The sequence below is a fragment of the Meles meles genome, chromosome 1 (genome assembly GCF_922984935.1).
Source record: "Meles meles chromosome 1, mMelMel3.1 paternal haplotype, whole genome shotgun sequence".
Taxonomy (NCBI): domain Eukaryota; kingdom Metazoa; phylum Chordata; class Mammalia; order Carnivora; family Mustelidae; genus Meles; species Meles meles.
Window position 1 is genome coordinate 37347054 of NC_060066.1, and position 24240 is coordinate 37371293.

General features: G+C 39.9%; 1 protein-coding gene across 2 annotated transcripts in view; it reads right to left on the bottom strand.

Annotated features, from left to right (window-relative positions):
* SPAG1 (sperm associated antigen 1) overlaps positions 1-24240 on the bottom strand; it is a 69669-nt gene that overhangs the window by 33089 nt on the left and 12340 nt on the right. The window contains exons 4-10 of one of the 2 annotated variants that reach the window (XM_046022197.1): positions 22321-22446; positions 18748-18812; positions 17528-17637; positions 16670-16775; positions 13293-13423; positions 9710-9816; positions 5217-5376 (exon numbers count right to left, since the gene is read on the bottom strand). In XM_046022197.1, the coding sequence (XP_045878153.1) occupies positions 5217-5376; positions 9710-9816; positions 13293-13423; positions 16670-16775; positions 17528-17637; positions 18748-18812; positions 22321-22446 (805 nt within the window). The remainder of the gene's footprint in view (positions 1-5216; positions 5377-9709; positions 9817-13292; positions 13424-16669; positions 16776-17527; positions 17638-18747; positions 18813-22320; positions 22447-24240) is intronic. The other variant, XM_046022207.1, reaches the window with a different exon arrangement.

Genomic DNA, 24240 nt, shown 5'->3' on the forward strand with positions numbered 1-24240 from the left:
AATGTATTGTAAAATGATTACCACAGTAAGGTTACCTAGCACACCTATCACCTCACAACTTTTTTTTTGTAATGAGGACATTTAAGATCTACTTTCTTAGCAACTTTCCAGTATACAATATCATAGTGTTAACTGTAGTCACCATGCTGTACATTTCCTTCCCCAAACTTACTCACAGGTGAAAGTTTGTACTCTTTGACCAACTTATTCCCAAAACGTCTACCTCTGGCAACCACCATTCTACTCCCTATTTCTACAAGTTTGGATTTTCTTAGATTCTACTCATAAATAAGATCACATGGTATTCATCTCTCTCTGTCTGACTCATTTCACTTAGCATAATGTCCTAAAGGTCCACCCATGCTTTTGCAAACAGCAGATTTCCTTCTTTTTTTGTCACCTAATATTCTAGTGTAGGTGAGTATGTGTCTCACATTTTCTGTCTCCATTTATCTGCTGAAGGACACTTACGGTTGTTACTGATGAAGGATAGTTGGAAGAAAGGCAGGAAGGGACAAGGATAGCCCCTACTCTAAGAGGAAACCACCCCTGGGGCGCCTGGGTGGCTCAGTGGGTTAAAGCCTCTGCCTTTGGCTCAGGTCATGATCCCAGGGTCCTGGGATCGAGCCCCACATCTGGCTCTCTGCTCGGCAGGGAGCCTGCTTCCTCCTCTCTCTCTCTCTCTCTCTCTCTGCCTGCCTCTCTGCCTACTTGTGATCTCTATCTGTCAAATACAATAAAATCTTTAAAAAAAAAAAAAAAAGAAAAGAAAAAAAAGAGGAAACCACCCCTAAAAGGATTTTATACCACCCTGGATGGAGCCTTCCATCCTTTCTCATGTGACAGATAGATGACAAAAGTCTGATTGGATGAAAGTCCCAAGAGGAGGGTTAGTCAGATTAAAAGAGCCCACCAGCAAGCCCATAAACATCCCTAGACTTAGAAACTCCAGTGGCAACCCTCTTGGGTCCCCTCTCTCTTTGGGAGCTTTGTACTATTGCTCAATAAACCTTGCTTTGCTGCCCACCACTCTGTCTGGTCTACCCCTTCATACTTCAAAGTGGCATGACCAAGAACCATGAGCGCCAAAGGAAAAGAAATCCTGCATCATTACCATGTCTTGGCTCTTAAGAGTGCTGACAGGAACACAGGGGTGCAGATATCTCTTTAAGACACTGGTTTCATGGGGCGCCTGGGTGGCTCAATGGGTTAAGCCGCTGCCTTCGGCTCAGGTCATGATCTCAGGGTCCTGGGATCGAGTCCCGCATCGGGCTCTCTGCTCAACAGGGGGCCTGCTTCCTCCTCTCTCTCTGCCTGCCTCTCTGCCTACTTGTGATCTCTTTCTGTCAAGTAAATAAATAAAATCTTAAAAAAAAAAAAAAGACACTGGTTTCATTTCTTTTGGACATATACCCAGAAATGGGATGGCTGGACAACAGGGTTGCTCTACCTTTAATCTTGTGAGGACCCTCTATACTGTTGTTCATAGTGGCTGCAATAGTTTGCATTCCCACCAACAGTGCATGGGGTTCGCTTTTCTCCACATCCTCACCAACACTTGTTATCTCCCATCTCCTTGATGACAGCCATTCAAACACATTTGAGGTGATACCTCATTGTGGTTTTGATTTGCATTTTCCTGATGATTAGTGATGTTCAGCACTTTTTCCTATACCCATGTGCCATGTGAATGTCTTCTTTGGAAAACTGTCTATTTAGTTCCTATGCTCCTTTTTTTTTTAAATCAAAAACAATCACAGTAGTCTTTAACTCACTTTCTCTTCAATATAGGTTCAGCTTCTGATAAGAGTTGTCGGTACAATACCAGTGAGCACGAGGGTGATAAACACCAAACTACATGTTTGTTTGACAAGGCAGCCTGGTGACATTCAGTCTGGATTTTATGAAATCTATACTTCCCTAGTTGGCATCCACTACCCACTTTTATGAGATAGACTTGGAGTCACACAGGTTTAAGGCCCATACCCTAGCCGTGTGATTAATAGCCCATGAAAATGTGGCAAATAACTTAAACTTTCTAGGCTTCCATTGTCTAATGTATAAAAGTGTGGGTTACAGCTTCCTTGAGGATTAAATAAAATAACCTATATAAGCAACTTTTGTAGTTCAAATGTGCTAATCCTTCAAAAAAATAGTAATGAGAAAGGCAGTTCTGTCAAAATGGAATAAACACACTCTGCCCATCTCTCCCCTTCAATATAACTAGAAACCTGAGACAGAACTGATAGAGTAGCCAGAGGAGGACCCTGAAAAATAAATGGTAGCAGGCTAGCTGGAAAAAAGGCCTAGAACCTGAAATACCACCAGACCAGCAGGGAGCTGCTGCTCCTTTTTCTTTGCTCTGTCATCTCCTATCCTGGTTCAAAGGCTGTCCAAAACCCAGAGCTGGTGTCAAAATCTTGGTTTCTTTTTTGTTCCATCCCAACCCCTTTTCTGTCCAATCCCAACCCCCATCCTACATCAGCTGCAGTGGTCATGACAGCCAATAGGTACATGTAAAATCTGGAGGGAGAGGAACCCTTATCCCTGGTCAGAGAAACTGTGGTCCCAAGAATGTTCCCATTGCTGTTCGTCTCTGTCCTCTTGCTGCTCGGTCCTGGAGGCACGGGGTCATGGGAAGTGTGCAGTAGAAAGGGGAAAGTAAAAGTCTGCCTTTCTAGCTAGAGGAAGAGGAAGGAAAACATCTGGGCACCAGAAGGAATGGGGAAGAATCACAGAGAAGGGGAAACTCAAGATAACAACCGCATATGAGCTGGGCTCACCCTCCAGGCAATCCGTCTGCATAGTGACCCTAAACATCACACTAAATGTTTTGAGAAGTGAATTACAGGGAAAGACCACTGCCAAGACTCTGGCTGGTCCCTGAGTGGTGTACAGGTGGGACAGATCCAAATAGCATTGCAAAGGTTCTGAAACTAAACTGACATTAGAATTCCAGTCCACAGAAGTCGGGCAGGAAAACTGTTACCGAAACCTAACCAGACTGATTAACTGCCTAAAAAAATTCTCCGTAAGATTTAAGTAAGACTGAAAATCGCATATCATAATACTTAACAGTTGCTAGTATCCAGTACAAAACTATCTAACAAACTAGGAAGAAAGAAAATCTCCACATTTGGCAAGGGAAAAGATGATTAAGAAATACCAGACCCCAGTTAAAACAGATGTGAATTCTCAAAGACTTTAAGTGACTATTATAACCATGCTCCAAGAAATAAAGGCAAACACTCCTGAAATGGATAGAAGGGTTTAAAAACTGCTGCGAATTGAAAGATTAAAAACAAAAACAAAGAACTAAATGGAAATTTTAGAATGGAAAAACACAATAACCAAAATTTAAAATTCACTGAATAGGAGCAACAGTAGATTTGGGATCACAGAATTTAAAAATTGGTGAATTTGAATACAGATCAATAGAAACTTTTCAAGCTTAATAACGGAGAGAGTGAGAAAAAAAAGAAATCCCCAAGGACTTGTGGGACCAGTCCTAGGTGGTCTAACAATTGGCATAACAGTCCCTGTGGGAGAGAAATTGTGTTGACCTCCCAGCCCCCCAAAATTTGAAGAATTTGTGACAGACCAATGGTTACCAAGGTTTCAGGTGGGGAAAGAATTTGGCCATAAGAAGAGCAAGGAGCAGGGGCGCCTGGGTGGCTCAGTGGGTTAAGCCTCTGCCTTCAGCTCAGGTAATGATCTCAGAGTACTGGGATTGAGCTCCACATCAGGCTCTCTGCTCAGTGGGGAGCCTGCTTCCCCCTCTCTCTCTGCCTGCCTCTCTGCCTACTTGTGATCTCTGTCAAATAAATAAATAAAATCTTTAAAAAAAAAAAAGAGCAAGGAAGAGTCTTTGGCATGATGGAATTGTTCTGTATCCTGTCATATGATTTTATACCTGTTAGAACTGTATACCAAAAAAGTCACTTTTAGTCTGTGTAAATTTTTAAATAATAATTTATAAATAGGATCAACTGATCTAGTTTATACTGTATTTTGCCCCAGGTAAGATATTAAATGACTTCCTTTAAGATACTTGGCTTGACATCTTAAGATAAAATATAAACCCTTAGAACAATATTTGTTGCCAGAATTTATTTCAAATCTGTCTGAAAGATGAGTTTCAATCCTTGAAAAACTGTTTACTTTAACTTCTCCCTTTTTCATCCCTTTGATGCCCTCTCTTCCTTTCCCATCTCCATGGTGCTCTTACTCTGATTCCTTTTCTCTCTTCCCCCCTTCTTTTCTGTCCCTTTGTCTTTACCCTGATTGCACTGATATTTTGTCTTGAGCTGTATATTTTACATTATATTTCTGTACTAAAAATATTAAAATTTTTACTTTTTTAAGTTGAATGAGCTAAACATTTTATACTGCTCTCTCAAAATTAAAATATTCTGTCAAATTACTTACGAGTTAATTTTTGTCTATGAATAATTTTCAAAACAGTTACTTTCCCTTTGGTTGCTTGGGAGCTCTCAGAAAAGGGGTAAAGTCGTACCCCCACCCTTGTTATGGGAATAGGTGCATCTTCCCCCTTAGAGGTGATATAACTATCATTACTATATATTATGAAAATGAAGTTTATCTAGTCTAGATTCTCTAAGAAAAATTATACCAGAAGTGAAATTATACCTATTTCTTTTGCATATTTAAAATTTTTTTGAGTGGCACATAAGCAATTTCCCAACAATGCATTCATCCCTGTGAAGGCAACACATTTGGCTTACAACCAAGTAGCTGTACACAAAACAATCATCTAGGAGAGGGATTTAATGTTAACTTGCAAATTATCAATAATGTCAACATACCATGATAAACAAGAATTGAATTGAACACTAGAGGAAAGGTACCAGGTTAAGCAGAAAAATGGGTTGGGGAGATTGTAAGAAAAACAGTAAGAAAAAACTTGGGGCACCTGGGTGGCTCAGTCAATTAAGTGTTTGACTCTTGATTCCAGCTCAGGTCATGATCTCAGGGTCGTAAGATCGGTTCTGCTGCTGGTATCCATCCTCTCTCTCCCTCTCCTTCTGCCCCTCCCCTTGTTTCTCTCCCTCTCTAAGAAAAAACTTGTTTGTGGATTTACATGGTGCAGCTAGAAAAGTTTGGGCGGACTAAGAATTTTGGTAGAAATAGAAAATTTGAGGAAGCCCATACGAAAATGGAGGTTTTTGCGTAACCAAAGAGGAAAAATGTTTTACTCTTATCTCCACTGCCGTCTTCCTGGGCTCTTCTGCTGTCCTTCCCACATTCATCCTCTGAGTTTTCTATTTCCTGGATAACCATTCTCTTCCCTTTGGTTTGAGCCCTAGATGCAGGTTCAGAATTTTTCAGATCTCTCTCAACCTCCGACAAGGTCTTCTGCAACATAATCACCATGTTAAAGAAAATGTTTTCCTTTAATTAAAAATATAACCATTCTGTCAGGTAGCAATATAAAAATATTAAAAAATAAATAAAGATGGGGTGCCTGGGTGGCTCAGTGGGTTAAGCCTCTGCCTTCAGCTCAGGTAATGATCTCAGGGTCCTGGGATTGAGCCCCACATTGGGGCTCTCTGCTCATCAGGGAGCCTGCTTCCCCCCCACCCCTCGCCTGCCTCTCTGCCTACTTGTGATCTCTCTCTGTTGGATAAATAAATAAAATCTTAAAAAAAAAAAAAGTGAATAAAGATACATAAGACAACACTTTTTATGGTGATTTTTTTTTCAAATAACTTCATTGCTTTGTCTGATTATAGTCATACATGTCCATTGCTTAAAGAAAAAAAAGCATAATGAGCATGAAAAAAAGAAATCATCTGAAATCCTGCCACTCTGATAACAGTGACATTCTGACATTCTGACATATTCTAGTATATTTTTACACATATGTACAGAGATAGTTTTATACAAATAAAATCATACAACACATATTTTTTAGAATAACATTTAAAGTTTTATGTTTAAAGTTTTATGTCTTATGTCAATTAGAATGAAAAATATGTATATATCAAAACATTTTCCTTCCCCCCATGCCCATTTTTAACAGCTTACGGAGGTATAGTTCACAAAGTCTCATGCTTAAAATGCACATGTTGATAGGTTTAGACATAATATATCCCTCATTCCCAAAAGTTTCTTCCCATTTTTTTAAGATTTTATTTATATTTGAGAAAGAGAGATAGAGTGTGAGAGAGCATACGGAGAGGAGAAGGAAACTGGCTCCCAGCTGAGCAGCAGCCCCATGGGGGGCTCAATCCCAGAACCCAGAGATCTTGACCTGAGTCAATGGCAGAGACTTAGCCAACTGAGCCACCCAGGCATTGTGGTTTTAATTTACATTTTCCTAGTGACTAATGATTTTGAGCATCTTTTCGTATGCGTATTTTCTATTCACATATCTCTTTTAGTGAAGAGTCTGATAGTTAAATATTTTGCTTTTTTAAAATTTGCCTGTTTGTGTTCTTATTACTGGGTTTTTAGAGTTCTTTGCAATTCTTACAGATCTTCCTCAAATTACAATGGGGGTTATGCCCTAATAACCCCACTGTAGGTTGAAAACGCATTTACCACACCTAACCTACGAAACAGCATAGCTTGCTTAGCCTCGCCTCCCTTAATCGTGCTCAGAAAGGTTTATATTAGCCCAAGGTTGGGCAAAATCCTCTAACACAAAGCCTGTTCTATAATAAAGTGATAAATATCTCATGTAACTTATTGAATACCGTACTGAAAGTCAACAACACAATGTGCTTGGGCACAGAACGGTTGTGGGTATATCCGTTTCCCCCCATGAGCGCATGGCTGACTAGGATCTGTGGCTCGCTGCCCCTGCCCAGCATATTGCTAGTCCGGGAAAAAAAATGAAAATTCGAAGTTCGGTTTCTACTGAATACCTATCACTTTTGTACCATCATAAAGTCAAAAAGTTGTTAAGCCAAGCCATTGTAAGTTGGAGACCGTGTGTATATTCACAATGCAAGTCCTTTTTTGGATATACAATTTGCAAATATTTTTTTCCCAGTCTGTGACTGGTCTTTTTGTTCCTTCTGATAGTGTCTTTTAAAGAACAAAATTTTTAAATTTTGATGAAGTCCAATTTACCAATTTTTCCTTTTATGATTGTGCCATTATGTCACATCTAAGGAAGATTTGTCTAATCCAAGGTCATAAAGATTTTATCCTATGTGTCCTTCTAGAACTCTTATATTCCAGGTTTTACACTGAGGTATATGATCCATTTTGAGTTAATCTTTGCATTGGTTAAGATGCAATGGTTAAGGGGCGCTTGGGTGGCGCAGTGGGCTAAAGCCTCTGCCTTTGGCTCAGGTCATGATCCCAGGGCCCTGGGATCGAGCCCCGCATCAGGCTCTCTGCTTGGCAGGGAGCCTGCTTCCCTCTCTCTCTGCCTGCCTCTCTGCCTACTTGTAATCTCTGTCTGTCAAATAAATAAATAAAATCTTAAAAAAAAAAAAAGATGCAATGGTTAAGTCATTGTGTAGTGACATTAAAGGTGGTTTTCCTTGTTTCAGTTTTTTTTTGTTTTTTTAGAATATTGTCATGTTAAGTTTTCAATAAATATACCACTATAAAATGAAAGTACTATGGGAAAAAGATGTGTTCTTCAGCCAGGCCCTAAACCTAATCCACTGAAATGCTAACTTGACAAATACATAGGACTTCAACTGCCAGGGATGGGAGAGAGACAGATAACCCGACAGGTATGTGTGGAAACAGTGACAACTCACTGCTGGAAGACAGTTCTGCGTGGGTTTCTTACATTTCTAAGTATGTTGTGAGCAGTGGCATAAATAACACTTGTTCTGGACCATCTTTTTTAGGATGTGTTACTGAGAGCAGCCTTGGAAAACAGAGTATTTCTCTCCAGAGAAGAGAGGAGGAGGTGCTTTCCAGGAAAATAAAGATATTTCCCTCCATAACAGAATTTTGGGCAGGTTTGCTTATATCCCGTTATAAAAGACAGGGTTGTCTGAGATTTGGGATTCCTCAGCTGTGATACAAACCCAATGAGAGCAGCTCTATCTGGGTCACTCTACACCACCCCCATGGGACTTGGGGGCCAGGGGAGCTGACACAACCTTGAAGCTCATCAGTTTGCTGTAGTGTGAATGAGAGTCCTTTGTGTCTGACTCAGAAGTCTTTTCTCTTCTGCTAGGCCATCTTGTTAATTTGTTAAGTAGGGTAAAATCTCACAGCTCACACTTCATTCTAGTCGGTAGGCCTCAAAACAGCCCCCGAGCTGCATACCTCAGCCGGTCTGCTCAGTCAGGCCACGAATGTCGTCAGTGGCACTACGCTTACCATGCACTCTTCTGTGGCCACCGAGCACGCGCCTGACTGACCTAGGAAACTTCTCTACCACTCTGCATAATACATTGAGATTGCCTCAGAGAAAAGCATTTCCTACAACGTTGTAGGAAAGAGACAAATCAAATATTCCGGTTGTATGATATCACCTACCTGGGACATCTAAAAAAGACAGGTTCATAAGAACAGAAAGAAGAATGACTATTACTAGGAGCCAGAAAGGTACAGGCTTAAGGACACAAACTTGCAATTAGTAGTTAATCAAGTCCTGGAGAGCTAAGGCACCGTACAGAGATTATAGTCAGCAAGACTGTATTCTAAACTTCCAAGTTGCTAAGAGACGAGATCTTAATTGTTCTTACCACACACACAAAAATAATAATAATTACGTGACGTGACAGAGGTGTTCGCTAAAGCTAAGGTGTGATCATATTACAATACATTAATGTGTCAAATCAACACAAGTACCCTTATACACAATGTTACATATCTAAATAAATAAATGTCCTTCAGAAGTAGGCTTAGAGATTTGGACATTTTCAGAGCCTGCTTTCTTCTATTTCAAATAGATATTAGCACTTTCAGGTATTTCTGGGATATACCTAGTTTTTGTTTTGTTTTCTTTTCTTTTCTTTTGGGATATACCTAGTTTTTAACGTGGTAACCTAATTCTCAACATCATTTATCCAGCAAGATTGATGTCATTTTAACATAAATACAGAAATAATAACTGCGGGTGCCTGGGTGGCTCAATGGTTTAAGCCTCTGCCTTCAGCTCAGGTCATGATTCCAGGGTCCTGGGATCGAGTCCCGCATAGGGTGCTCTGTTCAGCAGGGAGCCTGCTTCCCCCTCTCTCTCTGCCTGCCTCTGCCTACTTGTAATCTCTGTCTGTCAAATAAATAAATAAAATCTTTTAAAAAAATAACTGTGCGTCTGGGTGATTCAGTTGATTAAGCATCTACCTTCAGCTCAGGTCATGATCCCAGGGTCCTGGGATCAAGCCCCAAACTGGGCTCCCTGCTCAACAGGGAGCCTGCTTCTCCCTCTCCTTCTGTCCCTGCTCCTGTGCTGTCTCTCTCGCTAGCTCACTCTCTCTCTCACAGAAATAAAATCTTTTTTTTCTAAGATTTCATTTATTCATTTGACAGAGAGACAGCGAGAAAGGGAACACAAGCAGGGGCAGAGGGAGAGGGAGAAGCAGGCTCCCCGCCCAACAAGGAGCCCGATTTGGGCTCGATCCCAGGACCCTGAGATCATGACCTGACCTGAAAGCAGATGCTTAACGACTGAGCCACCCAGGCGTCCCAAAATCTTTTTAAAAATTGAAAAAAAAAAAAAAAACCCAGCAATTATAGAATTAGGTGAGGAATCACTTTCTGTACTTACTTTGGCCAACTCATTATCAGGTTCAACATTCAGTACTTTATTCAAATCTTCTATAGCTTCCTGGAGCTTGTTCTGATGTTTATATGTAGTGGCACGGCGCAGAAGAGCTGAAAATTTATAAAAAAAAGTTGTATTTTTTAACATGTGGTATCATGGTGAGAAGCTATTTTTCAGTTGAAGAATACAAATAGAACAGTTTAGTGTGCAATTGAGCAAAGCTTAATTACGCCCATTTTCATACTGTTGTGTGTATAGAAAATGATACTGGGGTAAACAGAGGAGGCTGCCTCAGGCAACAGCCTCTCCCGCAACCTGGTCCTCCAGAAGCCCCAGGCCCTGCCAGCTCGGTCAAGCTCTGAGAGACCGTACCCTCACAGGCACCCCGCCCGACTGCGATATTGGGAAGCTTTTCAAGAAACAGTAACAGGGGCGCCAGGGTGGCTTAGTGGGTTGAGGTCTTTGCCTCCGGCTCAGGTCATGATCCCAGGGTCCTGGGATTGAGCCCCGTATCAGGCTCCCTGCTCAGAGGTGAGCCTGCTTCCCCCTCTCACTCTCTGCCTGCCTCTTTGCCTACTTGTGATCTCTGTCTGTCAAATAAATAAATAAAATCTTTAAAAAAAAAAAAAAAACAACAGTAACATTTTCCTCTTAATTATTACCACTAGTATTATTTTGCCTTTTATGAAAATTGAGAAAATCCTTTACTCAAATTTAGTACATTGCTGACCGGCAGATGGCTCAGACTATGAGCCATTAGCAAAGCCTTTATAGCAACCTATAAAATGATTAGAAGGTATTTCACTCAGGGAACTGACAGAATCCTGATGACGAAGTCAGCTCAGTTCAGAAATTGAGCACTTTGGTAATTTATATCAGACTTTCTGTATATTTCAAATCATTTGACAATTATTTTTTACCACTGAATTATTTTAGTAGTAATACTAATACTACTAAGGAATGCCTTTATAGTTCCATCATTATCCCTATATTATCAGAGAATTTAGTATAGTAAGTTATTATTTTGAAAAGAATGAGGCTTAGAAATTCTGAAAAACGAGAAATTTATATTCAATTTTTTTTTGTTTTATATGCAATACATTTTAATATGCTATCTTACAACATAGAATGAGCCATGAAAATCTACAGGATAAATCATAGTGTCATAAATTTAACCCAAACTGTATACTATACTTTAAGTACAAGTTTAGCTATTACTATTACTACTCAGAAGGGAACATCCATAAAGAAGTAGGCATGATATAACAGTTATCATTTTTTAACTTTTTATTTTTGAAATAATTTTAGATGTATGGCAAAGCTGCAAAGATAATACAGAGAGTTTTCACATGCCTTCTTCCAGCTTTCCCTCATGCTAACTTCTTACCTAATTATGGAATATTTGCCAAAACTACAAAATTAACATTGGCATATTATTATTAACTAAGCTACAGGCTTTAGTTGTGTTTCACCAGTTTTTCCTCTAATGCCTTTTTCTGTTGCAAGGTGAACTGAAATACCACACTGCATTCAGAACCATTATATTTTGAGTTAAAGTTTTGAAAAGGAAATTATTTATTCACTTAAGCCAACGTAAGACTTCTTAATGTTTTCTAGCCCTACTCATTACTAGACTTGGCTCTACCCAGTTTGTTATTTATTTATTTTTTATTTTTATTTTTTAAAAGATTTTATTTATTTATTTGACAGAGGGAGAGATCACAAGTAGGCAGAGAGGCAGGCAGAGAGAGGGGGGGGGAAGCAGGCTCCCTGCCTAGCAGAGAGCCCAATGCGGGCCTTGATCCCAGGGCCGAGATCATGACCTGAGCCAAAGGCAGAGGCTTAACCCACTAAGCCACCCAGGTGCCACAGTTTGTTTTTTAAATAGTGAAGATTCTGGTGCTTTTGAAATCATTCAAACAAGGAAAAATGGAAACATAAAGTCATTCTGGTAGCAGATGAGCACTGTGCTTGAGTGTGGGCTCCGGAGTCCACTGCCCAGTGCTGAGTCCTGTCTGCCATTCGCTAGCTGTGTGATTGTGGGTGAATTGCTTAATCTTTCTATGCTTGAGTTCCCACTTTTGTAAACTGAGTGTACTAACAATAGTATCCGCACCTCTACTCAGCTATTGTGAAATTAGTGGAGTTAACACATGTCAAGAACCTGGAACAGTGCCTGGCACTGTGTTGGTGGGGCCCATCAGGAGATCACCAAACTTTTTTGCCACCTCCTAAAACTGGGAGCCCACCCATATGCTGTGACAGAGACAAATTACAGGCACAAGAGGATTTTGCTGGCAAAAGGAGGGCAATCCATGGCAATGACTGGGCTGATGTTCCAGGATCTCCCCACTTAGCACGCCCATGGCTTCTGCACACCTATGTTCACAGACACACAAGGGTACATTCCATGTGAAAAAAAATTAAGTGTTTATACTCTCTCAAATCCGTAACATTTAAAGAAATAGAGTCTATTATAAATTACGGTGCTCCCTTGTGGAGTGATTCCTTTTCCATCACAGAGAAAGAGTGGAATCTGACTTGTATAGTCAGGCTTAGACCTGTATAGTCAGGCTCAGACCACAACAAGGTTGTACAGCCACTGAGACAGGAAATCCAAACAAAGATATAGTTAGCTTTGGGCACATTTAATTTAAAATGTCTACAGAGGGGGCATCTGGGTGACTCAATCAGTTAAGCAGCTGCCTTCAACTCAGGTCATGATCTCAGGGTCTTGGGATCAAGCCCGGCATCAGGCTCCTTGCTCAGCGGGGAATCTGCCTTTCCCTCTCCCCTCACCCCTCTTGTGTTCACTCTCTCTTGCTCTCTCTCTCAAATAAATAAAAATAAATAAATAAAATGTTTATGGACATGTAGGTGGAAATACCCAAAATGCTACTGGCAGAAGGTTCTAGACCTAAAGCAAGGGCTTATTAATGTCAGAAATTTTATATTATATTATACTTAGATATTTTTTGGATAAAAAGATAGTTCAACGAGCCAGTAACAAAAAGATAAATACTGTATGATTCCACTTAGATGAGGTACCTAGAACTATAAAATCATAGAAACAGGAGAATTGTGGTTGTCAGAAACTGGCAGGAGGGGAAAGTAGAGAATTATTGTTTAACAGGCAGAGCGTTTCAGTCATGCAGGATAAAAAAAAAAGTTCTGGAAATGGAGGATAGTGAAGACTGCACAACTATATGAATGCATTTAACACCACTGAATTGTACTGACAAATGACAAAGATGGTAAGTGTTATGTTATATATATTTTACCACAATAAAAAAAAACACCTGAAAGATAAAAAGAAAACCAACAATGGTTCAAATGCAAGCTTGAGATATTTCTCTAAAACCATATATATTTTATTTAATCTCCTGGGATTATTAACTACTTCAGCACAAATAGCCAGGAATTTAAATTCCAAGTTAAACTTGAAGTTAAAAGTAACTTCATGAAAGTGATGATTCACAGAAATTAGAGTGTATTTGAAGTAGGCTTAATATAATCGTAGGGAGTATCTACAAATAGTCTAACAAATCCTGACATAAATTTAAAGCACTCTGTGAATGTTTTTTACCTTTCAAGTTTCCAGGTTCTAACTCTAAGACCTTTTCACAATCCTGGAAAGCACTGTTCCAGTTCTGTAGTTTGAGTTCTGCTTGAGCACGGTTGTTATAGGCCGCCACGGTGGGGAGCACGGATACACTCCTACAAAAGAGACACTTGTAGGCAAAAATAGACCAGTGGAAAACCTAAGTAGATAGATAAACTCAGCTAAAATTGTGAAAACAATTACAGCCTGTGTTACGGGTGCAATTGTGTACCCCAAACTCATATGCTGAAGTCCTCACCCCAAGCAGCTCTGAATATAACTCTATTTGGAGATTGTATTTAAAGAGATGATTAAGTTAAAATGAGGTCATGAGGGTGTACCCTCATCCATTATGACTGGTGTCCTTATAGGAAGAGGAGATTAAGACAGAGACATATGCCGAGGAAAGACCACTTGCAGACAGAGAGAGAAGACAGCCACCTATACAGGCCAAGAAGAGGGGACTCAGAAGACACCAGCCCTATTGACACCTTGATCTCAGATCTGCAGCCTCCACATGGTGAGAAAATAAATTTCTGCTGTTTGAGCCCATCAGCCTGTGGCACTTTGTAATGGCAGCTCTAGCAAACTATACAGCCGACATCATCAAGTGTAATAAAATATAGCTCTGTAGACACACTGAATCAATATTTAGACAGATGCTGAACATTCAGTTAAGCAATTTAAGGTTGACTCTGGCTATAGAAGTAACCTCCATATTCACAGATCTCCTAAAAAACCAGTTTAGTTAACATCCAATATCGAATACATTATTTTGACACCTCGGGGACAATTTCCTAGTACCAAAAAAATGGAGCAATCAGCCACAACTAATATCCTTTATTAAGTTGCGATGGTGAGTTTACTTTGTAATCTAAAAACAAGAGTTTAGTGTGTAATCTAAAAATAGATTTAATTCTAAGGAAATGATCATAATTTAATCAGAAAAAGTTAATTGAAGGAGAGAGTAGTATTTACTGAGGAGTACAGACTTTAAGAAATTTTGTTACATTAAGGGTATGAAAGCCAAATAACTGATGAAAAGAAGGACTTAAAACCTTCCCTGTTATTGCTTAATAAGTTGATTTGGAGTGCTGGGAAATAATGCATTCCTAAGTATGGAAAGATACGGGTATCAGTGCACTGAATTTTCTAAAGCTGGAAAAAGAATAGAAAATGAAAAGGGGAAAAAAGCCACAAAAAGTAGCAATTTACTGAGATCATTAAAGATGAATATAAAGAAATCACGTGATTGGGCAGAGACCAAAGACAGACAATACAAGAATGACTAATACAAGTACCTGACACTGAGTACCTCCCACATGCCTGGCACAAATACCACACTCATTTAATACTCACTACAATCCATGAAGGAGATATTACTGCTCTTCCTACCTTACAGATGAGAAAAACAGATATGACAGAAAGGCTAAGTAGCATGCCTGAGGCCACAGGCTAGTAAATGAGAGGCAGGACTCAAACCCAGTGTACTCCAGCACCTGCAGTCACTGCCACCAAGTTATACTGCCTTTGTGTGGTTTTATTGAATCCTCACAGCAGCTCTGAATTAGGCACTATAACAACCTTATCACATCGAGAAAACTGAGGCAAGAGAGGTGAAGAAACTGCCCAGTGTCAGAAAGTGGCAGTCTGAGTTCCCTTAATGCTCTGCTGCTTTAACTGTTCACCACTCTGATTTCTTAAAAGTGGAAAAGTTGTGCTCCCTGTAATAGACTAAGAGATTCTCTACTGGTGGAAATCTGCAAGAAGAGAGAGAACAACATCAGAGCTGACTTCCACCTGCGTGAAAAGGGAAGACAAATACTGAGTGAGAGATAGATTAATAGCCTTTTTACTTTGTATGTTCATTTAAATAGGGGAAACAAACTTCTTTAGAGAAGCAACATTGAAGAAAAAATCTTCCTCCCAAAGGTGAAAAAAAGATTATACAGAGTTTATTTCTAAGATAGCATAAGGGATTCTATAAGCACAATGAGTTTGTAACAATATTTTAAGAAATTAGTCTACTTTTTCTTTATTGTTAAGAACTTCAAAAGTGCACGTTGTGGACACCTGAGTGGCTCAGTCAATTAAGCCTCTGCCTTTGGCTCAGGTCAGGATCTCAGGGTCCTGGGATCAAGCCCCACATCAGGCTCTCTGCTCAGCAGGGAGACTGATTCTCCCTCTCCCTCTGCTCCTCTCCCCGCTCATGCTCTCTCTCTCAAATAAATAAAATCTTTATTTTAAAAAAGTTCATATAAGTATTTATTGAACATCTACTATGAACCAGGTACTTGGGGGTACCCCCCAGTTGGGCACTGGGGATGCAAAGTTATAAGAAAACTGATAAGGGCAATCTCCTTGGACAGAGTTTACAGTCCAGTTACTATCAAAATACACAAACTTAAACTGTACCTTCAACAAGTACCACAAAGGAGAGGCAAGACTGCTCTAAGAGCCTATAAATTAGAAGTCAGAGGTGGGGAGGAGTGGAGTAGGGTGGAGGCTTAGCCTTGTCTGGGAGGTAAAGGAAGACTTCCCCAAAGAAGTGAAGCATGGGATGAGAGCTAAAGGTAAATGTGCATTAACTAGATCATGAGAAGAAGAAAGAATTTCTACACAGCAGACCCAGCATATGCAAAGGCCCTGTGGTGGGAGGTAGCATCATTAAGTACTAGGATTAGATCCAGGCAGTCTAACTGCAGAACCTGAGTTCTTACCCTCTTTACTATATGGACTTTCTGTCGAGTTCCATTCAGATGGCTTCTATTTTCTCTGGAAAATGGGAAAGTTAGGACCTCTGTCAAAACTGGGGATCAGGGGGGCGCCTGGGTGGCTCAGTCGTTAAGCGTCTGCCTTCGGCTCAGGTCATGATCCCAGGGTCCTGGGATCGAGTCCCGCGTCAGGCTCCCTACTTGGCAGGAAGCCTGCTTCTCCCTCTCCCACTCCCCCTGCTTGTGTTCCCTCTCTCGTTGTCTCTCTCTCTGTCAAATAAATAAATAAAATCTTTAAAAAAACAAAAACAAAAACTGGGGATCAGGGAGCTTAAGGGATTGAGAAAAGTATCGAAAAACAAGGCAAACAAGTGAATTTATGATAAATCATAATTATATCTTCAATGATTCTGACACAGACTTCCTTACTTTATTTATATCATTTCAACAATTAAATATAAATATTATCATGTTTTTTAAATGGCAAGTTTAAACCACAACAAGGGGTTCCTGGCTGGCTCAGTTGGTAAAGCATGCAACTCTTGATCTCCAGGTCCTGAGTTCAAGCCCCATATTGGGTGTGGAGCCTACTTTAAAAAAAAAAAAAAAGGTGGGGCGCAACAGAAACCACAACAAAAATCTGCTCACCTGGTATAATACATTACAGCCTCTTCATAGTCCCCTGAGTTAAAAGCTTCATTTCCTTTTTCCTTTTCATGAGTAGCAAGAAAAGTCTTTTCCTTCTCAGTTAGACCTAGAAATAAAAATATAATTGAATAACATTTTTAAAAAGTTTAAATCCAAAAATGCTTATTTTAACAGAAAGAGTCAGAAACAGTTATTATGAAGTAAGTAAAAGAAATGTTTCCTAAGTTTAGGAAATGTTTCCTTAAATAATTCACAATTTGGGGGGGTTTAGATTTTTTAATTATTGGTTGTATTTCACTTTATTTATTTTTGTTAAAGATTTTATTTATTTATTTGACAGAGGGAGATCACAAGTAGACAGACAGGCAGGCAGAGAGGGGGAAACAGGCCCCCCACTGAGCAGAAAGCCCGATGCGAGGCCAGATCCCCGAACCCTGGGATCATAACCTGAGCCAAAGGCAGAGGCCCAACCCACTGAGCCACACAGGCACCCCTGTATTTCACTTTAAAGGTGCTGTACACCTATAGACTTCAAGTGAAAACAAATAAACGCTACATCATTTTGTTTTGAGGCCAAAAAAAAAAAGGGATTTGAAAAATAGAATGAAAAATTATAGTTAAAAATTAGGTTTATATTTTTGAGTCTTACTAAATTTAAGTAGTGTAACCATTACTTATATAAAATTAAGTAAAGGATGAAACTGAATTTGTTAGAAGTGGTCAACTGTAGGAGAAAATCCATAAACTCTTAATGGAAATCTATAGTGCTTAAAGAGAAGGTTATCTAGTTTGATAGTTTTTATTATAATTTTGAAAATGTGAAAACTATGAAATTATTCTTATTTTTTTACCAATTACCTGCTGTGTCTATTCTTGTCTCAATTTTAGACAAATGTGACTTGTTGTTTACTATAGTTTTTTCTTTGTAATCTTCATCAATTTTTGAACATTCCTTTTCTACATCAAACCTTAAATGAAAGAAAAAAAAACAAAAAATGGACAAAACAAGCAAGGAAATTAAATTATCTTATGTCTATACCACTGTGCCTTTAGAGACATATTCTAAAAATGCATAACAGATTCATATTTTAAGTCATCTGTATTCGTTCTTAGAAACCACACAATTCAAGTGAGGACTTCAAAATTAATCAGAACTTGGTCATTAAAATTGTGACTAATTTATCTCGACTTAAAGTTTTTGTTCCTTTTTATTTTATTTTATTTTTTTTTTTTTTTTTATTATTTATTTGACAGAGAGAGACACAATGAGAGAGGGAACAGAAGCAGGGGGCAGTGGGAGAGGGAGAAGCAGGCTCCCGCCAAGCAGGGAGCCCGACGTGGGGCTTGATCCCAGCACCCTGGGATCATGACCTGAGCCGAAGGCAGACGCCCAATGACTGAGCCACCCAGGTGCCCCTGTTCCTTTTTATTTTTGATGGACATAGGATTACCTGAATTATTTTTGGTTGCTTTTATAAACAAAAGGCTGCTGTAGATATTTATTTAATGAAAAAAATAAGATCAAAAGTGCTTATGTTACAGGATTTCTTCTCCCTCCATGTCCACAGTTCTTGGTCATGCCACTATGAAAAATGAAGGGATAGACCAGAGGAAGAGTGGTGGGCACCAAAGCAACATTTATTGAGCTATTGAGCGATAGTACAAAGCTCCTGAAAAGGGAGGGAACCCCAGAGGGTTGTAACCTGGAGTGTCTGAGTCTAGGGGATTTTATGGACTTGCTGGTGGGCTGTTTTAATCTGGTTAACTCTCTACGGGTCTTTCGTCCAATCAGGTTTTTGTCATCTATCATGGGGGGGCGGGGAACATTGGAGGACTCCTTCCAGGGTGGTGTAAAACCCTTTTAAGGGTGGTTTCCACTTGGGGGAGGTTGGGGCTTGTCCCTGCCTGTCTTCCTTCCAACTGTTGTTCATTACTTAGACTGGATATTCTAAGTATTACCAAAAGTAACTTGGCAGTCCTGATATGTTCAGACTTATAATAATTAAGAAGTTACTATAATATTTTATAGCAGAGAATTTTTCAGTGACAAATTTTGTATTATGAAATATAAAACATACTTATCCCATTCTGCATAATCCCTCGGAATTTTCTTTTTAGGTCGTCTGCTATTAGAATATTTTTCCTGAGAGAATAAAAACATATTTTATGAGACATATTTAAGATTAGAAGGTTTTATAATAAATGCAATGTGAAGTATTGAATTAAGATATACTAACTGAGTGGATAAGAAAAATAGGTCCTCTTGAAGTTATAACAATTCAAGTACTGTAACTATTAACATACAGCACGATAAAAAGGATTTTAAATCGGTAGTTAATACTGGAAGCAATCTATAGGACTTTAAGTATGTAAGATTTAAAAACTCACATGTATGAAATGTGATTTTTTAGCAATTTTCTTATAATAAAAACATAACCAACTATCATCTATTCTTTTAAAACCTAGGTATTGGAGGGATGCCTGCGTGGCTCAGTTGGTTAAGGTCTGCTTTTGGCTCAGGTCCTGACCCCAGAGTTCTGGGAGTGAGCCCCACATCGGTTCCCTGGTCAGCGGGAAGCCCATTTCTCCCTCTGCCTGCTGCTCCCACTGCTTGTGCTCTCTCTCTTTTCTTAAACAAACAAACAAACAAACAAACAAAAACAACAACAAAAACACCTAGCCATTGGAGAAATAAGAATAACTACTTTGCTGATATTTTGTTTCCAACAACAGATACCCGACTTGGACTTATCCTATTAAAAAAGAATAAACTAGGACACCTGGGTGGCTCAGTCCATTAAGCACCTGCCTTCGGCTCAGGTCATGATTCCAGGGATCCAGTCCTGTATCGGGCTCCTTGCTCACTGGCAAGCCCGCTTCTCTCTCTACCTCCTCTGCCTGCCACTCTGCCTGCTTGTGCACTCTCTCTCTGACAAATAAATAAATAAAATCTTTTAAAAAAAATAATAAACTATTGGCTTACATAACCAAATTGATGAAATGGCAGGTGTACTACTAGCTAAAGGATTGTATACTCTCTCTCCCCAGCTCTCCCATGCTCCCCCTGTCCCTAGCGTCTGCTTCTTTCTGCCCACAGATTTCACTTTCCCCCCACTGGCTACTTGCTTTTCCCATATAGTAGGCACAGTGGCCACAGGCAGTACAGAATTATAACCTCACAGGCCTCCCAACCAGAAAGAAGAAGAGTGACTCTTCTCTCCACCTTTACTATCTTTTTTTCTTTTTTAATTTATTTGACAGAGATAGATCACAAGTAGGCAGAGAGGCAGGCAGAGAGAGAGGAGGAAGCGGGTTCCCCGCTGAGCAGAGAGCCCGATGTGGGGCTCGATCCCAGGACCCTGAGATCATGACCTGAGCCGAAGGCAGAGGCCTTAACCCACTAAGCCACCCAGGTGCCCCTTCTCTCCACCTTTAGTTAGAGAAATCCCAGGGAAGGGCTCGGCATTCCCTAGCTTGAGTCATGCACCCGTCCCTGACCAAGCACTAGCTTGGTGCTATTCATTGGCCCAACCTAGGTCGCATGCCTACTCTGAGCACTTGCGGAAAATGGGAGGAAAGCAAACAAGAGCCATTATGCTCATCAACAGTTTCTTAAATGGTTTCTTAAAAGTCAGTCACAATCTGAAACCAGTTTGAATGGGTTGTTTACCCATGCACAATTTTGTAACACTGGGTGTGGTCATCCAAAGTTACACAAATCTTCCAAACACACATATATTTCATTATACAATTTAAAAATCTTATCCATTAATATCTTCATCAAGCTCATCAGAAGAGTCTTTAAGTATCCCCTTTAGGGGAAATTTTTTGTCACAAGCAGGTATTTAAGAGCCACATAAGAACATGAAATACTCTTAAATTGTGATGAAAAGCTCAGATTTTCTCACTGGGAAAAATCACTGCCAGTTGTTTTCCTTAAAATGACAGGCCCACTTCATTCATTTTCAATACAATGTTTGTCAAAAACCCAAGCCTGAATAACTATAATTTGTCTGTCAGTCTCTCTTTCCGGTAAAACCTGTTCTGGGAAAGAGCTGACTTAAGCTGACAACTCATTCACACGAGTCTTGCCTCTCGAAATAAGTGCCAGGGTCAAGTGCTTTTTGAGTACTTCTGTCACACAGAATATTAGAAAGAGGTGTCCTCAAGACTCAAGACTTAACAAAATAAATATGTTTTATTGTTTCATCAAAGACATTTTTAAGTCAAACTGGAGCTTTTGACTATAAATAGGGAGCCGTGGAGAAAACAGCGATTACCAGCCCAGTTTGGTGCCACTCACTGCCTTGATTCATCTAAGGCCTGACAGCTTCACCCTCAATACAAATGTCAACGAAGTGAAAAGAACAAAGCAGTAGCATTATTTTTAAAAATAGCATTGACTTTCCAGACCCTCTGGAAGGATCTCTGGGAGAACCAGGGCCCATAAATTATACTTTGGGAATCACTGTACCACTATTCTCCCTACCCCATGGAACTATAACCTCCTTTTATATTTTCAGGGCACAGACTTAGCAAAAAATGGGTGTTCAATAAATACAAATATATTGATGACAGATAGTGGCATCCTTTTTGAGGATTACAGTGTACCTCATTTACATGAGCAATTCTTAATGGGGAGGAAAAAGATGCAGGAAGGTAAATTATTAGGGAGCAGTGTAATGAAGAGCTATGGAATTTTTTAAATAAAATAAAAAAGAATAAAAAGAGTAAGTTAACCCAGAATGAAGAGACTTGAATAGGCAATCTTTCAGAAATGATAGGAATAAAAGAAAAAAGTAGGGCAGAGGGAATGGAATGTGGGATCCATGTGAAAGGCCAGAGACTCCCAAAGCCCAGGACACAATGGGTAGATTCTGGAATAACAGGGTCAGGTAGATCTTCTGGCCAGAAGCTCAGTTTTAACTTGAAGTTAAGTATAAATGGACCTGGGACTCCCAACAGGTCCCTTCTCTACGGAACCCATGGGTAAAAAAGGGATCAACCACAGAGAAATCATCATAAGAGGCTGGGGTAATAACATGCAGTAAACAGAGGAATGACATCTTCAGTAGCTTCAAAGTATCTACTTAATACTTTAAATCAGGAGTTCAAGTAATAAACTATTTCCTCTATGCCTCCACTGGACAGACAAAATTATTCCCTGAAATTCTCACCCACTGAATTGGATCTTATGTGCTCATCAAAACTGGTCAGAGAAGGGCGCCTGGGTGGCTCAGTCGGTTAAGCCGCTGCCTTCGGCTCAGGTCATGATCCCAGGGTCCTGGGATCGAGTCCTGCATCCGGCTCTCTGCTCAGCAGGGAGCCTGCTTCCCTCTCTCTCTCTCTCTCTGCCAACTTGTGATCTCTCTCTGCCAAATAAATAAATAAAATCTTAAAAACAAAACAAAACAAAACAAAACAAAAACTGGTCAGAGAAGAACAGAAGTCACAACAAAAGAAAAAATAAGAAAAGGCAGTGAGCACAAGAAGCAAGCCCTCAAAGGGAAATGCGGTTTCATCTGGATCTCCAAGTGATGAAACATGCCTCCTGGAGAAGACAGCAGCATGCAGCCAGCTCATTAGCTCTCTTAGCGAACAACAATCTGCTGCCCCCACCACCACCCACACCTCACCCCAAAACAGCCTACCTTACTAATGTGAACACGGCTGTTTGAACCACGAACTGGAGGCAAATGATCTTCCGTTGCTGGAGATGTTTCAGTCTCATGAAAGTGCATTTTATTTTCGTCTTTTTTAATTTCCGACACCCAACTCTGAGAAGCGGGAGAAAGAAGAAGATAAACATACAGTTTGAAGTAATTAACCAGGTGTTAGCATTATACATTATCGTTTCCTATGGGTCCATATTTTGGGTGACAATTTGGTCATGCATTCTACCTGTGATACCCTTCTACTATGCTTTTAAATTGTGGTAAAATACACAAAACAAAATTGATCATCTTAACCACTTTCAAATGTGCAATTCAGTATTATTATGCATATGTGTGCTGCCCTTCCTACTTCTATTATTTTGCAAGTTTACTCTCAACCCTTCCAACAAGCTTTCCCTGAACTACCTGGTTGGGCTAGAAAGGGTCCTCCTCCATGTTTTAACAGAGATTTAAAATAATCCATGTACTGTTCATCTCTCTCACATTTCTGTAAGTTCCTTGAGGGCAGAACCTATGTCTCATCTTTGTGATTCAGGAACCTAGCACAGTGTCTGGCACATAATAGGTTTGTTTATTAGACTGCATTGTCACAGGTTCTAAGGAAGAAATTGAGTGAGAGACTTGTTATCTGTGAAATTCTATTATTGTTATTCAGCAGCTATACGGTGAAGGTCTCATATTAAATTAGGCACCATAATACAGCACTAAACTATATTATCTGTCCTAATTGTGCAGGAGGCAGGGGAACAAAATGGGAGCAGAGAGGTGAAAGAAGGAGAAGGAACAGAAAAACAGTAAGAGGAGAAAGGTAAAAAGGAAGAGGAGGCATTACAGAGGAGGACAAAGAGTAAGAAAGAGAATGGGGGGAGACGGAGAAGCGGCAGGGAAAAGCATGAAAGAAAGGGAGAAGAGGCAGAGTCAAGAGGTGACTGAAAAAGAACATGCGACTGGAAAAAAAGCAGCTTTTGCAACTAAAACTATGCTGTTATTCCCTGGACAATAAAGTCAAAGAACTCTGGACACAAACTTTTATTTTAACTTGTAGATTAATTACCAGGTTTTCAATTTCAAGTCAGTAAAATGGCAAAATGAGTTTATTTTTTTTTAAGATTTTATTAATTTATACATTTGACAGAGAAAAGAGAAAGAGAGAGAGAGAGAGTGTGTACAAGCAGGGGGAGCGGTACAGGGGAGGGAGAAGCAGGCTCCCTGCCGGGCAAGGAGCCTGATGCAGGGACTCAATCCCAGGACCCTGTGATCATGACCTGAGCCGAAGGCAGACGCTTAACCAACTGAGCCACCCAGGCGCCCTGAAAAAGCTGAAAGTTTAAAAAAAAACATAGCACTCTGGGTTAGAGAAAGCATATTCCTCAAAATTGTCTTCAAATGGGGCCCCTGGTGGTTCAGTGCGTTAAAGCCTCTGACTTCAGCTCAGGTCATGATCCCAGGATACTGGGATCAGTCCGCATTGGGCTCTCTGCTCAGCAGGGAGCCTGCTTCCTCCTCTCTCTCTGCCTGCCTCTCTGCCTACTTGTGAATTCTCTCTCTCCTGTCAAATAAATAAATAAATAATCTTAAAAAATAAAATTGTCTTCAAATGTTTTCAAATGTAATACATTAATAAAGTAAATTAATACATTAATAAAGTAAAGTAAAACAAAAAACTGTTGCTCCAAAATCTGTATTAAGAAGTTATTTCTTGGGGCACCTGGATGGCTCAGTCGTTAGGTGTCTGCCTTTGGCTCGGGTCATGACCCCGGGGTCCTGGGATCGAGCCCCACATCCGGCTCCCTGCTCCCACTCCTCCTACTTGTGTTCCCTTTCTCACTCTATCTGTCTCTGCCAAATAAATAAATAAAAATCTTTTTAATAAAGGTTATTTATTAAGCAAAATGA